This window comes from Takifugu rubripes, chromosome 10 (genome assembly GCF_901000725.2).
Source record: "Takifugu rubripes chromosome 10, fTakRub1.2, whole genome shotgun sequence".
In the NCBI taxonomy this organism is placed as follows: Eukaryota; Metazoa; Chordata; class Actinopteri; order Tetraodontiformes; family Tetraodontidae; genus Takifugu; species Takifugu rubripes.
The window spans coordinates 8,883,304-8,897,592 of NC_042294.1; the positions used below are offsets into that span (position 1 = coordinate 8,883,304).

Consider the following 14,289-nt stretch of genomic DNA (forward strand, 5'->3'; position numbering starts at 1 on the left):
CCTTAGTTTCCTGAATGGGATAGATTGTTTAGAAAGAGCACGGACCTCAAATGTAAATGACAAAATAACACCCACATTCTCAATTAAAACCTCAGATAAAGGAGTCAAAAAGGCAACTGCGAATGTATTTGATCTCTGGTGAAAACTGGCTCCTTGTTCAGTTGAAGGACGATTCTGCCCTCTAGGGTCAGTGTCCCTCAACACAATAGCTACCCGGGCTAAAGCTTAAACAGCTCACATGGATGAAAGAATAAAAATAATCTTGCAGCCTTCTCAATACTATCTTTCAACGTTTCACCCATGCCTCAAAAATCTTCAGTTTCTAATCAGCATTTGTTAAACCCAAAACCAAATAGTCAAACTCCAGCTGTAGAGGGGATATAAACAGCCTTCCGGCACATGTACAAACACAATACATATCCATGCAAATCAAATAAGAGATTCCCATGACCTTTATTGCTGCAACGTGAACCAAATACTGATTATAAATTAATTTACAAGTAGTTAGTTGTGATGTACCACCTAAAGAGGTGTAGAAGGCCTGCCTGTGGACCAACACACCTGTGACACTAACATACACGGAATCGCTGGCAATTGCAGAGCAACAGGTCCAACATGAGTGTAGTCTCTCACATAAATCCACCACATAAACCTGTCAGAATGTATAATGTGAAGTATTTGCATCTAATTGTGAGTGACTCACCGTGACTGAAGGTAGAGAGGAAACATCTTGGCTGTGGTGACTGACCGAAGTTGCCCAGAGAGTTTGAGCGGGACAGGGTGATGGAGAGAAGGGACAGAATGGTCACGTTATGAGGCATCTGATTTAGGTGACCAATCATGCGCTGCTAGTTAGTCTAATTTAATTACAGCAAGAGTCTCACAGACAAGGAAAATAAGTTTCCTTCTCTTCACTTAGAAAGATCTTGAAAATGGAGTCACACAAAGATAAAGAAGAGGGAGACAATGTCTCATTATCTCTGTGAGGTCTTGATTTTATCCATATAAGGTTAAACAAACCAACTGACTCCGAAGAAACTGAATGGAAAAGACTGTGGAGTAAGAATCACTAGATTGCACAGTGGCTTGAGCAATGCAAAGTGTTGTGAACATCATTATTGTTGGTTAAAATATGGAACCTTTTCAGTGTGGGGGAAAAAACAAAGAAAATAAAGATAATGGGGCCCTCATTGTCTCCTTCCTTATACTACTTTGACTTAGATCTCTCTGGTGATTTTTTACACACTGCTGCCATCTACAGCTGAACAGTTTAGAAAAGCCTTCTGTTACAAACTACTTTATCATCCCGTGTGACGATGCTAAACGTTTATTCACTCAGTTTGCAGAAGGATTTAAACTGCCTCATCTGGATTTATATCTTTAAAAATATTACGAATTAGTTTCTTCTCATACGATAAGACTTGAACGAGATAAAACCCGGAAATGAAAGAACATTTTTTAAAACCGCGGTAAAAACTAAACGTAACTGAACAAATAAACAGATTTATAAGTACATTGAAAATATATTATTTTTAAAAAGGTAACCAAACAAGCGAGAAAGTGCAAAGCCAAATCCTGACGTTCCAATTTACGTACTTCATGCACGTACATGCGTCTTTGAACGCACCCCTGGTAACCAAGGCAATGACGCTTTCCTCTGTTACCAAGGCACTCGCGAGGCAAACATTAGCTACTAGCTAGGCTAACCAGTCAGATAATCTCACAGCGTTAATACAAGCGGTGTTTAGCTATTTGACGGTGGTTAGATATCAACTTTGTCATCGACTCCAGCAGTTTTACCAACTTAATCCCGTAGCCATTCCGCAGCGTGGCGTGAATAACAGGCCGAATAAGCCGTTTTTGTCCTATCCAAGATCTCAGTCTTGAAGCCAAGTTATTGATATAACCGGCAGCTACACAGCCGTCATGGTAAGAAGTTCTTATCGCTTGCTGTTGATGTTGAACAACATTACATGTTTGCTTTACCATTAGCTTCCTAAACATTTCACTCAAGGCGAGGACGTGGCGCTATTAGCATCCCTGTGCTTCATGTAGCACGTCTGTTATGCTTTGAAAAAGGCCTTGTGGTATAATACCGCTAAATATTGCCCTGAAGTTAGCCTTTAAGCTCACCCGAGGGAGATTTACGCCAACAATCTCCACCTCCGTCTTTCAAAGCTGTTGACAGTCTTTGTCTTATGGTCTCTGTGCAGGCTGAGTTTGGCTTTAATGAACACCACCAGAATGAAGTCATCAACTACATGCGATTTGCTCGTTCAAAGAGGATTTTGAGACTAAAAACTATTGATTCATGTTTTGAGGAACTCAAAGAAAGCAGGTAACTGGAGAGAGAGAGTGTGTGTGTGTGTGTGTGTGTGTGTGTGTGTGTGTGTGTGTGTGTGTGTGTGTTTTAGCTTCATTTAAATGGGAAGAATGAGGCTCTTTCTTTTGATCAACCAGTGTCACCTTTCTCTGAAGGTTGGTGGAGGACACTTTCACTGTGGACGAAGTGAGGGAAATGTTGGACGGGCTGCAGACGGTGGTGCGCGACGAGGTGGAGATGGAGCTCATCAACACAGCCCACACCAACGTGCTCCTGCTCAGGCAGCTGTTTTCTCAGGCGGAGAAGTTTTACCTTCGACTGCAGAGTGACATTTCAGAGCTGGAGAACAGGCGAGAACAACCGAGATTACTACCTAATAATTCATGATTGGAACATACAGGTACAGACATGACCAGGTTATCTCTTGCTACCTCTGAAGACACCCTCGTTTTATTGGGGAGAAAACCCCCACTTTGTTCCACTTCCTCCATATGACAGTCAACGACCAGTCAGAAAGGTTATTGCAGAAGCATGGCCTACTATGTGAATGTAAAGAATTACAGAGGCTTCTAGAAACCAGGGTTTCACTCGTCAACCAAGTTGCAAACCACATATTCAGGGGACGATTGTCACACAGAGTAGTGAAAGCTGAGCAACACCCTCCCTTCATGACTTTAGGGCTAATAATACTTGCACAATTCTGCATTTTTGGTGCGTGACGTGCTAAAGCAGGTTTAGACCGTGTCTCTCTGGTTTTCACATGAACTCCAGTTAACACCTGACCTCTGGGCCATTTCGCTTTGGCGGAATAAAGCGCTCTTGGGTTTGTTGTTGCACATATGTAGTGGGTGGTTCTGCGATCCCTAAATATCGCTTCTGCATCGCTCTACGTACGTGACTGATGCGGCGTTTAAAGGGGAGGAATACGCCCCGTGTTTGAGCCTACGTGTGTTCTGCTGCCTTTTGAAAACCACATTTGAACCTTCTGGGGAGCTGTTCTGCTCACCACAAGGCTTTAATCAGTGCTGGTGCTAAACTGCCATTCAGAACAACACTGTTATTTTCACATGCTACAGACGCCTAACTGCCTGACTGAAATGGCAAAAACAGCAACATGATGTGCAAAGATGAGCGGGCTACATCCGCTTTACCGCTCCTCACAAATATTGACCTTCCCTTCATTTTAACCTGCTGTTTTCTCATTTCTAATGCTGAGGTTTTGTTGATTTAAAAAAAAAAAAAAATGTAAATCCGATGTAGTCGTGAAATAAAATTACTTGTTTTATTTCAACTCTACAGAGAACTGCTGGAACAAGTGGCCGAATTTGAGAAGACTGATTTTAAAAGCGCCGATAAGGTGAGTGTAGCTGTCGAGCGCCTTCACACTCAGCCTGTGCAACGACAGCAGCGCTGTTGTGAGGAGTTTCCACACGTGGCTCTGCGGTTCAAGGTGTACGGTGCACGGTCACAGTTGAAGAAAAAACAAATCAAGCTGAAACTTAAATCATGCTTGGGTTTGGTCATTCACCATCCATCAGGTTTCTCAGTGAGCTACGCAGGTGTTGCTGTGTTGTGTGGAAAACCACTTTCTGGTGCTCACGGTGCTAAAATGTGTGAGAGTGTGCTTCTTTCTCCTGGATTTATACCTGGATCCTAGTAATTATGGTTCAACTGGTATTTATGGTCTGTGATGTTTTCCCAGATAAACCAGGAGACAAACAAATCCAAACTAGCCCCTCTGAATGAATCCGGAGTGGCTGAACTTCTTAACAGGGTAAACCTGCCGTTTTAAATCATATGGAGGTTAATTAGGGAAGGTTGCTCCCTCTTCACACCCTTGTCTTCATCTTCCTGCAGGAGATCTCAAGACTGCAGGAGGAAAATGATAAACTGAAGGCCAGGCTACGGTCTTTAGAATCCCAGGTACGGCTAATGGCTCCAGTTGTTTAAGCACACAGCATCTTATATACCCTGGTAATCTTTGCCTGACTGATTCTCGTAGGCGATGAGTGCACTGGATGAGAAAACCAGAGCTGAGAGAGCTCTGAAGGACCTCCAGAAGGGCCAAGGTGAAGATACGGTAATGTGAAAGCTGGCAGATATATTTTCCATCCCTGAGCTGCAGTGTAATGATGGAGGAGCTGACTCCTCTTTGGGTTTGTTGGCTCCTCCAGTTGTCCGTTAAAGCTCAGGATATCAGCAGCCTGGAGGACACGGTGGCAGCTCTGAAGGAAGATTACGAAAGGTGTCTCAGCGCCAGCGCCGCTTCTCAGAAGGACCTGCAGGAGAACCTGGTCTCATCCAAGCACCAGTTCCTGCGAGTGCAGGAGCAGCTCGCGCTGGCAGAGAAGGTCCGGCACGTGAATCAGCCTCCTCCGGTACTTCAGCTGTCCAGTCACACCTCATGTGTTCACATCTCCAGGAGCTGGAGAAGAAGTTCCAGCAGACCGCGGCGTACCGCAACATGAAGGAGATCCTGACCAAGAAGAACGAGCAGATCAAGGAACTGAGGAAACAGCTGCAGAGGTGGCCTCACCTTGGGCGTCTCCATCGTCAACGGCTCTTTAACAGAGAAATATCATTTGCGTTTCAGATACGAGCCGAATGAATGAGCGGGAGCCAAAGACGGCAGGACGATCGGGCGGGAAGATTAACGGAGGACGACCTTCACACATACTTTTGTTCTCCTCATCTGGACTCAGGCGCAGTCGCCGTCATACTTCACTCCATGTTCTATGCAAATACTGTCACGCTCCGGTTCGCAGAGGCCTTGTTCATTTCTTTGGTTGACACGTGTCCCCGAAGCCCCGTGGTCCGATCCGCCAGGTGTGATGTTTCGCTACGTAGCTTTGCTTCCATCCATCGCCGTTTTAATTTAATATTCAAATCAGCGTTTCCCACCCAGATTTCATCCTTTCTGCTGCATATCAAGTGGCGCAAAGTTTACTTTAGTGTGACGCCATAAAGCTCTAGAACATTTCTGTCTTGAAATTTGAATATAAAGGTCACAGCGATGACGTGATGCTCTTGTAGAGTACTGATACTTCTGTCCTGTACTACAATTATAACTAGACGTGCTTTTGTTTGTTTTTGTGCCGAATATAAGGTAATAAATGGTTTGAACAAAAAAGGGGTGATCATTATTCATATAGAGACGCACGGACGTGAAACATTTAAATCATTCTCAGTGAGCGCCACAAGGGGGCGCCAAACTCACCTTTATACTTTAATATGGTTTAGGGACCCGATGTGAGAACGTACTTAAGTGAGGATTAGGGTCAATAAGTGTATGTTTTAACATCAGAACCAGCAGAACTAGGAACCCTGACTCTCAGCAGGACAGAAATGGCCCAATGAGGTCGTGTTCTGAGTCCCGGCGTTTTCATCACTTGCTCGGCTGCAGCGCTGCTTGTTTTTCTTCTTCTGCCCTGATCACCAGCCAGTCAACCGTCAACCACTGTTGTTTTCAGCGAAACTCTTGGAGACCACAAACCATCCTGACTTAAGACCTGCTCTGCATTACATGCCCAAGGTGAAAACAAAACAAAGAATGTGCACAATTGTGGGAAAACTTGTTTCAAAGAGGATGCTGATGGGTTACATGTCAGAGCAGTAATAAATCACAGCCAACAGAAAGTGGTAACTTGTGTCTGTCAGTGCTACAAAGAACCTTAGAGGAAGAGAGATACAAAAAGTGCTAATAAATTCAACATCAAAGATGACTTTCCTGTGAAATGACGGGCCATCAAAGGGGTTTTCTCAGTTTCACGACAGCAACTTGTTGTGGTTACATTTTTTCCAGAATCCTGGTGGACTTTCTCTTAAAGATTTGCTAAAATTTGTCATAGCAACAAAAAACATCTCCTGTTGATGTGTTTTAAAATTGGATAAAATCCTTTTGCATTGTATTCTCATAGAGATGAGCAGTTAGCTTAAGAATCGTCAGACTGCTGTAGAATGTTCATTATCACATTTTTGATCACGTACACACAGTGAAGTGTTTTTTTCAGTCAAAATGATTAGCTAGCATGCAGCAGATATCTTGGATCTTGAGTAGATGTTTGGCCAACATAAGCACTTGTTTCTTTCATTATGCATCATCTTGGTGTTCAGATCAACAGATTTGCACATTACAGCCACTTTAGCTACGCTGTCTCACCATATCTGGGCTTTTATCTGTGAAGCATGAGATTTGAGTGAGGCAACAAATGTAATTTCTGTACTTTTGGTGGATTAGGTGACTGAAAGCAGACCAATTTCAGCATTTATGCATCTATTTTTAACTGTTTGAAAATGTTCCTTGTCGTCCCCCCCCCTTCCCAAAACAGCTGAGCTGTTCATGCGTAATTAATCAACGGATAACAGTTGGAGGGTTGTAAGGTCAAAGGCCAGCCGACCCTTAGTAATCACAGCTCAGCAGTGTCGTAAGACACCCCTCCCCCGACTGGTCCTTTAGCCTTCACTAAACCTTCTGACATCTGTGACGTTTGCAACTTTTTTAGTTTAATGTTTAAATTCTAGCGCTAATTTTTGGATACATTTACAACCAACTGTCGTCCTGGAAATACTGGATGTAGTTGTGTTCAAAGTGACACCCTTGAAGGGGGGGGGGGGTTAATTCTTGCATTTATTCTGCTCACCCTGTTCATGGTTCTTTTGTGATCCTTATCCTGGTTCCTAGTGTGATGATGGTTGTCATGGGGGTGGCCGACCCGAGACTCGGCTGCACGGGTGTCAGGAAGCAACATTTGGTGGTCAGCGTTGCGAGTGAAACCTCTTGCTCTCACACTTTCTACGTCAGCCTGTTCCCAGGAGAAGAACGCAGATGCGATCGCACCGACTGTGATTAAAACTGAGAAACACAGCCGGCATTGTGTGGGCCGCAGGTCCAGAGCCGTGTGCTCGAGACGGAAAATGTTGCATCAGATCGAGCAATGAGACCGCGAGAAGAGAGCAGAGGCCCAACATTCCCACAGTACCACCACAGTTGTCTAAAACCCAGCCGCTCTTCTCAGCGGGGGTTTTTGTTATGCTGTCCTGGTGAACTATGTGATTGTTGTGTCATTCCACCCATTTCCCCTTTTGCTGGCAGTGCCAGTGAACTCTGGTATTCCCTCTTAACACGGAAAGTTCTTGTTTCTCCACCAAAACAAGAAGTGGAACCAAGTTTAGACCCACCATGTGGTTCACAGACAGCAGACCAGTTGGTGGATGCCCTGGAGACCACAAACCATGGGTGACAAGTGACCTGAAGGCCCTTTTGAACAAGAAGAAGACGGCCTTCACTGCTGGGGACCCGGCTGAGCTCAGGAGTGTACAGAAGGAACTGAAACGCAGTCTGAAGGAGAGCAAGGACGCCTATAGGAAGAAGCTGGAGGAGAGACTGGAGAGGAACCAGACCAGGGATGTTTGGAGTGGGATGAGGACAATCCCTGGCTTCCAGAAGAAAGGAATACGCTCAGCTGATGGGAACGTGGACCAAGGTAATGAGTTGAACCAGTTTTTCAACAGGTTTGATTCCAGCTCCCCCTCCCCCAGCTGTCCCAATATTCCTCTGGATAACAAGGGGTCCCCTTCACACCTCCCAGAGCCCCTAACACCTCTGCCAACTTCTTCCCCCTCCCCCCTGCTGACACCCTACATGGATTCCAACATGTCACCCATCCCCCCGACGGGACTGTCCTTCACGTCTGGCCAGGTGAGGAGAGAGCTGGAGAGGCTCAACCAGAGAAAGGCTGCCGGACCAGACGGCATCAGCCCACGGGTGCTGAAGAGCTGCTCCAGGCAGCTGTGTGGAATACTGCAGCACCTGTTCAACCAGAGCCTTCATCTTCAGAGGATCCCAGTGCTTTGGAAGACATCCTGCCTGGTCCCGGTGCCAAAGAAGACCCATCCTGTGGCACCGAGTGACTACAGGCCAATAGCACTGATGTGTGTGATATGGTACCGTGGTAAAAATGTGTAGTTAAAACATGAGCAACGTGACTCAGCAAGCATAAACGCGCCCCCGCCTGTGTGAGAAATGTAACTAAGTAACTAAGATACGCTTCCTGCTATGTAACCTTCCCTGTATTGTAATAAAAGGAGACAATGCTGGGGGAGAGCGGGAGTCTCCAGGACAGCGCGAAGGCAAGCGTGGCTGTAACGGAGCGGGACTCCCCTTGGCCAAGGTAGAAAAGGAACTTGACGTCTGGTCTCAAGTTGTGGTGAACTTCGGTCGTGCCTGTCTGAGTACACTTCTGAGGATTTCGACAACAAGATTCACTTCTTCTAGTTCACCCTAAAAGAAATATTCATCGCCCCTGTGCTTCAGATGGCCGTGTGTGGCTCAGCAGGTCATGTGCAGCACTTTGGCTGCGTGCGCAGATTCACGTGATGTGTGGTTTAGGGGAAACTATATAATCTGCAAAGATGAGTGCATTCAGGTTAGCTCTGGTAAAGCACCTCCAGGTTGTGATTCTCTGTCTCTGCATCTCAGCAAGTGAGAGCTGCACTTTAAGTTTCGCTTGCTGTCGAGTTCAACTGTGACTGATTCATTCTTGTCTTTCAGCGATCATGGTTGAGCCGTTTGCAGCCTTTATGACAACAACAAGTCTGGATTATTCTTTAACTGTGAGTATTATTGGGGGTTATTATCTGAAACCTACAAACTGCTAGTGTTAAAAAAAAAAACCCCTGCTAATGCAGGGTTAACAGCATAGGCGAGCTGGAGCACGCGTGATATTGTGAGAAAGTTAAAACCAGACAGCCGCTACTCTCTCCACCTTTGTTAAACCTGATGTTGTTCGTAACGCTCCAGGTACAGCCGCGTTATCTAAAGCCAACATCTGCTTTGTGCACAGCATCACATTTTCCATGCACGGCTTGTGAAGAACTTCACTTCACCCAACCGCCTATCTCTACCCTACATCTAAACCCGATGCGTCTGGGGTGCTGAGGTCTGCTGCGGGCCCCCCTTTCGCGGCCCCCCTAAGGATTGCAGATCGGGTTCCTCACCCCCGATCCAGGCTTGTGTTACTGCAGGAAGTTGTGCAGTATTGTGGTTTTCGCTTGCGCAGACACAACACCTGCACCTGAAACCTCCCCATTTTTTTTTTGAACATTCTCTGGGTAACTTTCTCGTCAGCACCTGCATTTGATGTCATGAAACCGTGTCCTCGTTTGAATCACAGTGTTTACATTTGCTCCTTCAAACCATCCCATTTCTGTCCCTGGCCCTGCTCAAGGTTTCTTCCTGCTACGAAGGAGGATTTTCCCTAAATGGTTGCCAGTGTGAAGAAACCAATAAACCATTTTGTTCTTTGAATGTCTTTTTTCATATTGTGCTTTTTTCTATATCTCCTCGCAGGACCCGTCTTACTATGACGAAGACTATGATATTGGGACAACGGAGAACTCGGGCATGTGTGACAGGAGCTGGGTCAGGTCCTTTCGCAGCCATTACGAACCCCCTCTCTTCTGGATCATCTTCATCCTCGGCGCCGTCGGGAACCTGCTGGTGGTCTGGATCTACAGCACCGTGCGCAACCGCCTAAAAACCATGACGGACGTGTACCTGCTGAACCTGGCCGTGGCCGACCTCCTCTTCCTGAGCACGCTGCCCTTCTGGGCCATGGACGCCGTCAGCGGCTGGGACTTTGGCGTGGCCCTCTGTAAAATGGTGTCTGCCGTCTACAGGATCAACTTCTTCAGCAGCATGCTGCTGCTCACCTGCATCAGCGTGGACCGCTACATCTCTATCGTGCAGGTGACCAAGGCTCAAAACACGAAGAAGCAGAGGTTGTTCTGCAGTAAACTCATCTGCCTGGGTGTCTGGATGGTCTCCGCCCTCCTGGCCCTGCCGGAGTTCATCTTCGCCAAGGTGAAGACTGACCTGAAAGACCAGTCCTTCTGCACTCTGGTCTACTGGAACAACGAAGACAACCGGACTAAGATCTTGGTCCTATCCATTCAGATCTGCATGGGCTTCTGTCTTCCATTGTTGTTCATGTTCTTCTGCTACTCCTTCATCATCCGCACGCTGCTGCAGGCCAGGAGCTTCCAGAAGCACAAGGCGCTGCGCGTCATCTTCGCCGTGGTGTTGGCGTTCGTCCTGTCTCAGCTTCCCTTCAACGCTCTGCTGATATTCGAGGCCACACAGGCAGCCAACACCACGCTGACCAACTGCCAAACCATCAGCGGCTTTAATGTGGTCGAGCAGGTTGCCAAGAGCTTGGCGTACACCCACGCCTGCCTCAACCCGTTCCTCTATGTCTTCATCGGTGTTCGGTTCCGGCAGGACCTCCTGAGGATAGCCAAGGGGTGCGCCGGCAGGCTGGGCTACGGTGGGCACAGTAAGCCTCCAGTTGTCCCAAAACGTCCCTCAGTCATGTCGGACACGGACACTACCCCCGCCCTTTCCATATAGACGCCCATTTTCCCAGAATCCTCATGCTTCGCCTCATGCTTTTCACTTTTAACTCATAGAGCAACAACAACAAACTCTTAGCAGTCACAGTTTAATGAATTTGACACTTCCCTGACATTGTATAAACTGTGGAGTTCTGTAAATACTATATTTTTCTGTTGTTTGATTATGTATGCTAATGTTGTATTGTGTGGGTTTTTTCTTTTTTGATAAGTATTAGAACAATTAAACATGGTTTTATTAGTGTTCAAGTGTTGCAATTCTCTTTATACATGCACTCACAACAGGATCTGGGGATATCAGTGCATATCAATACAGTTTCGGGTGCTTTTCAGGGCAACCATCGATGCGTGATTGAAGTGTTGTTAACGGCGTAACGTGCATCTTGTGGTAGGAAGCCAGCTTAAGTCTGGCCTCGACATTCAAAGGAGGTTTTTTCGGTCTGACGAGGCAGTCTGAGGTTGGCATCAACACCGGCGACTGTTGAGCTCTGACGCTGACTCATTGGTTTCGCTGTGAATGCTAACGGATGCCCATTGAAACTGATGTGAAAGAGAGTCACCGCAATGGCTTTACGACGGCTGCGGTTGAGACGAGGTGGCAGACGAGCCGGCAGTGGGAAGGCTACCGTTGGAAGCGACACAATACAAAACTAAAACTGGTGGGACGGTTCCTGGTGTCTTGCTTGTAATTATTGTGGTTTCATCACACACAGAAACCACTACAAATATCCTGACACAAATCAGAAAATCTGAGAATGGGAATCATGAAAAGAGAATGACCGTGACCCCGTCCTCATACTGTGTTCATTACATTGTTAAAACCCTGCTTTTCATCCTCAGTGCAGTGCCCTCGTGCAGTTGTAGATACGTGTGAATCAGGCCCGGAAAGCAAACACAACAGTGTCACTTTAGTTGCTGTTGGCAACAACTTTGACTTGTGGTTGTTTTGAGCTCACATTCTGAGTTGGCAATCGATGACAGATGCAAAGGGCAAAATCATGATCTCCATTAAAGAGCTACTAAATCTCAACAGTGGAACTAATGACAGTGATACGACATTTACCATCAAGGAATCACAGCCATTATTCTAAAGTCACGAGCAACCGGGGGCCATTAGGAGAACTTCCGGTCTCTGGAAGGTTGTGTGAGAGTTTCTCTGAAAGCTTCTGGGATCGAACGAAATTGTTTCAATATTAGGATGAAGGAAGAGAGAAGGTGTGCAAAGCTAATGCGGAAATCAAAGCACATCACAGGTCAAACATAGTGGAGATCAAAGCAGAAAAGTGGATTTTATGTCCCCTGCTAGCTTATGTCGACTGACGTAGAAAGAACAGTGTAAACAACAGATGCAGGAAGTAGATCTAGCCCACTGAAGCGTAAACCTGGAATGTTATTGTGGCGTCTGAGGTCGGCCCCAGACGACTGAACCCTACCTGCAGAATTCAGGTGAGACCACACTCTTTCATTTCCCCTCGCTTCTCTCACGACAGGAAACCCTGAGCCAAGCGATGAAGAACGCACTTCTGCTGAGGCCTCGCTCAGGATTTCCTTGGGGATCCAAACGTGCACAGATGGGCTGAGTCGTGCCCATAAGGGTGCAGATATACACTGCGCCACAGCGCACGCGTTGAATGTGCGTTTGCCTGCACGTTTACTTCCACTTCTGCGCACAACATCTCTCACCAGTCTGAAGGTGGCGTATTCAACCTGGGCCTGGGCATAAAAACATCCTCATTATGGAGAAATTGAATGACAGCATGCTTTATTTTAATATTTTACATCAAACATTCCACAGCTAGGCCTGCTGAAATGGAATAAATGACATGAGAATGGTATTTTCCCAACAACGCGGCCATTGTTCTGGCCAGTGGGTTTAATGTCGCGAGTTCAGGCCGAGTGTGGCAGGAAGATCTTGTCATGCCCCTTTAAAAAAGGAGAAACTGAAAGAAATGTGACTGTTGCAAAATGCTGTTTAACTTTAGGAACAGCAGTAGGTGTCGACATGTGATTAAACCATCTCCAGCAGCTGACTGTCACATACACAGGAGAAGAAGTGGTTCCTCCCGCTGGCATGTTTTGACCTCATTCTGTGATGAAAATGAATCAGGATTCAATTCAATCCCCAAAAGAATGCTGCTGAAACGACCTTCTGCTTTCTCCGCAGGGTCTCAGAATCCCTTTGCTCTCTACATAGAACATCACCGGCCGATGAAAGAATTCTTTTGGCTCCTCATTTTTGTGAGAAATTGTGTGATTTTTCTATAATTTCATCTAATTTTCTTTCTATAAAATCACATTGAAACTGAGAAATTTTAGGGAGGAAATGGTTCTCTGGTGTAACTGACGATTCAGAGATGTGTGAAAGATGGAAATGGTCCACAGGTGGTCCTTCTGAGGGGGGAAGGGGGGGGGGTGTTAATGGTTTCGTAAGTGTTTGTTGCTGTTTCAGTTTATCCTGTGCAGTCACCTCAGGGTGCTGTTATACACGAATTTCATATTTGATACCATTGAAAGCAGAAAAGTAAAATTTGTGATAATCAGAACATTAAGGAAGATGAAGAGGTGATTGTATTTTCTTTTTCTTTTAATCGTGAAGGGAAAATGGAGAAAACAATTGAATAATGTGTGTAAATAGGTGTAAATCCATCATCATTATTATATTTTATTTTAATAAAAAGAAATCCCAAAAAAAGCCAGAAGTGTTGACTGTTGTGGGTACTTTTTTACAGCGCAACTTTCAGTGGAACTGTGGTTGCTTACCAGCAGCTACCACACGGTGGCGTAGCTTCCCCGGTTTTTCGCCTGTGGCGCAGGCTGGCAGCAAAACACACATGTTGGCGCCATCTAGTGACCCCGTTAACGTGAGCGGGGGACAGCTCATCTCCAGGAACTCCCCCGGATGCAACCGTCTCCACTTCCTGAAGGTTGTCCCATTCCCAAGAGCTGCGGGCGGACAGGCGGATGGAGCGCACCACTAATATTCCGTCACTATCCCAGCACACTAATCAGCACCGGAGAGAAATCTTATTGATTAACAACCCCCCCCCCCCCCCAAAAAAAAACCCAAACAACAAAGAAAAGCTCTGGAATGTGTGGTGAAGAATGCTCAAGAACCACAAGTAGAGCAGCACCTGTGGTTTGGGGACATCCCATCCATCTTTGTGCACAGGGGGAATTATCTACATGTGCGTGAGGGAAGGAAGAGAGGGATGCTGGGAGGGCAGGGAGCGCCTGAGTAATAGGGGAGGCGGAGAAAGCACGTGTGACCCGCTGACATCAACAGTCGGGTTCCTGGTTCGCTTCTTTGGACTTTTCAGCTTCCAACACTTGTATGACAACAAATAAAATCATTAGAATATAAACGCCCAGAAACGATGTTAAGGATAATACAAGTACAATAGGAAACACCGGTCTGAAGGGACTGTGAGCCTTTCTCAAAGGAGAAAAAGAAGATCTTTACACCTCCCCCCACGTAAAAAGACACGTAATGGAACTCGGACCTCCACAATTTCAGCCCAAACTGGGATCCCCTTATCGTCCGCCATCTCTCCCACAGC

General features: G+C 46.2%; 2 protein-coding genes across 2 annotated transcripts; both read left to right on the plus strand.

The window, feature by feature from the left end:
• Positions 1 to 1,637: 1,637 nt before the first annotated feature.
• lztfl1 (leucine zipper transcription factor-like 1) lies at positions 1,638 to 5,453 on the plus strand. The gene is made up of 10 exons (XM_003968116.3): positions 1,638 to 1,929; positions 2,214 to 2,338; positions 2,479 to 2,673; positions 3,623 to 3,680; positions 4,026 to 4,097; positions 4,181 to 4,246; positions 4,326 to 4,403; positions 4,498 to 4,674; positions 4,746 to 4,849; positions 4,917 to 5,453. The coding sequence occupies exons 1-10, from the start codon at positions 1,927 to 1,929 to the stop codon at positions 4,933 to 4,935; spliced, it is 897 nt and encodes a 298-aa protein (XP_003968165.1). The 5' UTR covers positions 1,638 to 1,926; the 3' UTR covers positions 4,936 to 5,453.
• Positions 5,454 to 8,443: 2,990 nt separating this feature from the next.
• On the plus strand, positions 8,444 to 10,981 carry ccr9b (chemokine (C-C motif) receptor 9b). Its single transcript, XM_011608073.2, has 3 exons — positions 8,444 to 8,804; positions 8,874 to 8,935; positions 9,672 to 10,981. Exons 1-3 carry the CDS (start codon positions 8,735 to 8,737, stop codon positions 10,728 to 10,730), a joined length of 1,191 nt encoding a protein of 396 aa, XP_011606375.2. The 5' UTR covers positions 8,444 to 8,734; the 3' UTR covers positions 10,731 to 10,981.
• The last annotated feature ends 3,308 nt before the right edge of the window (positions 10,982 to 14,289 follow it).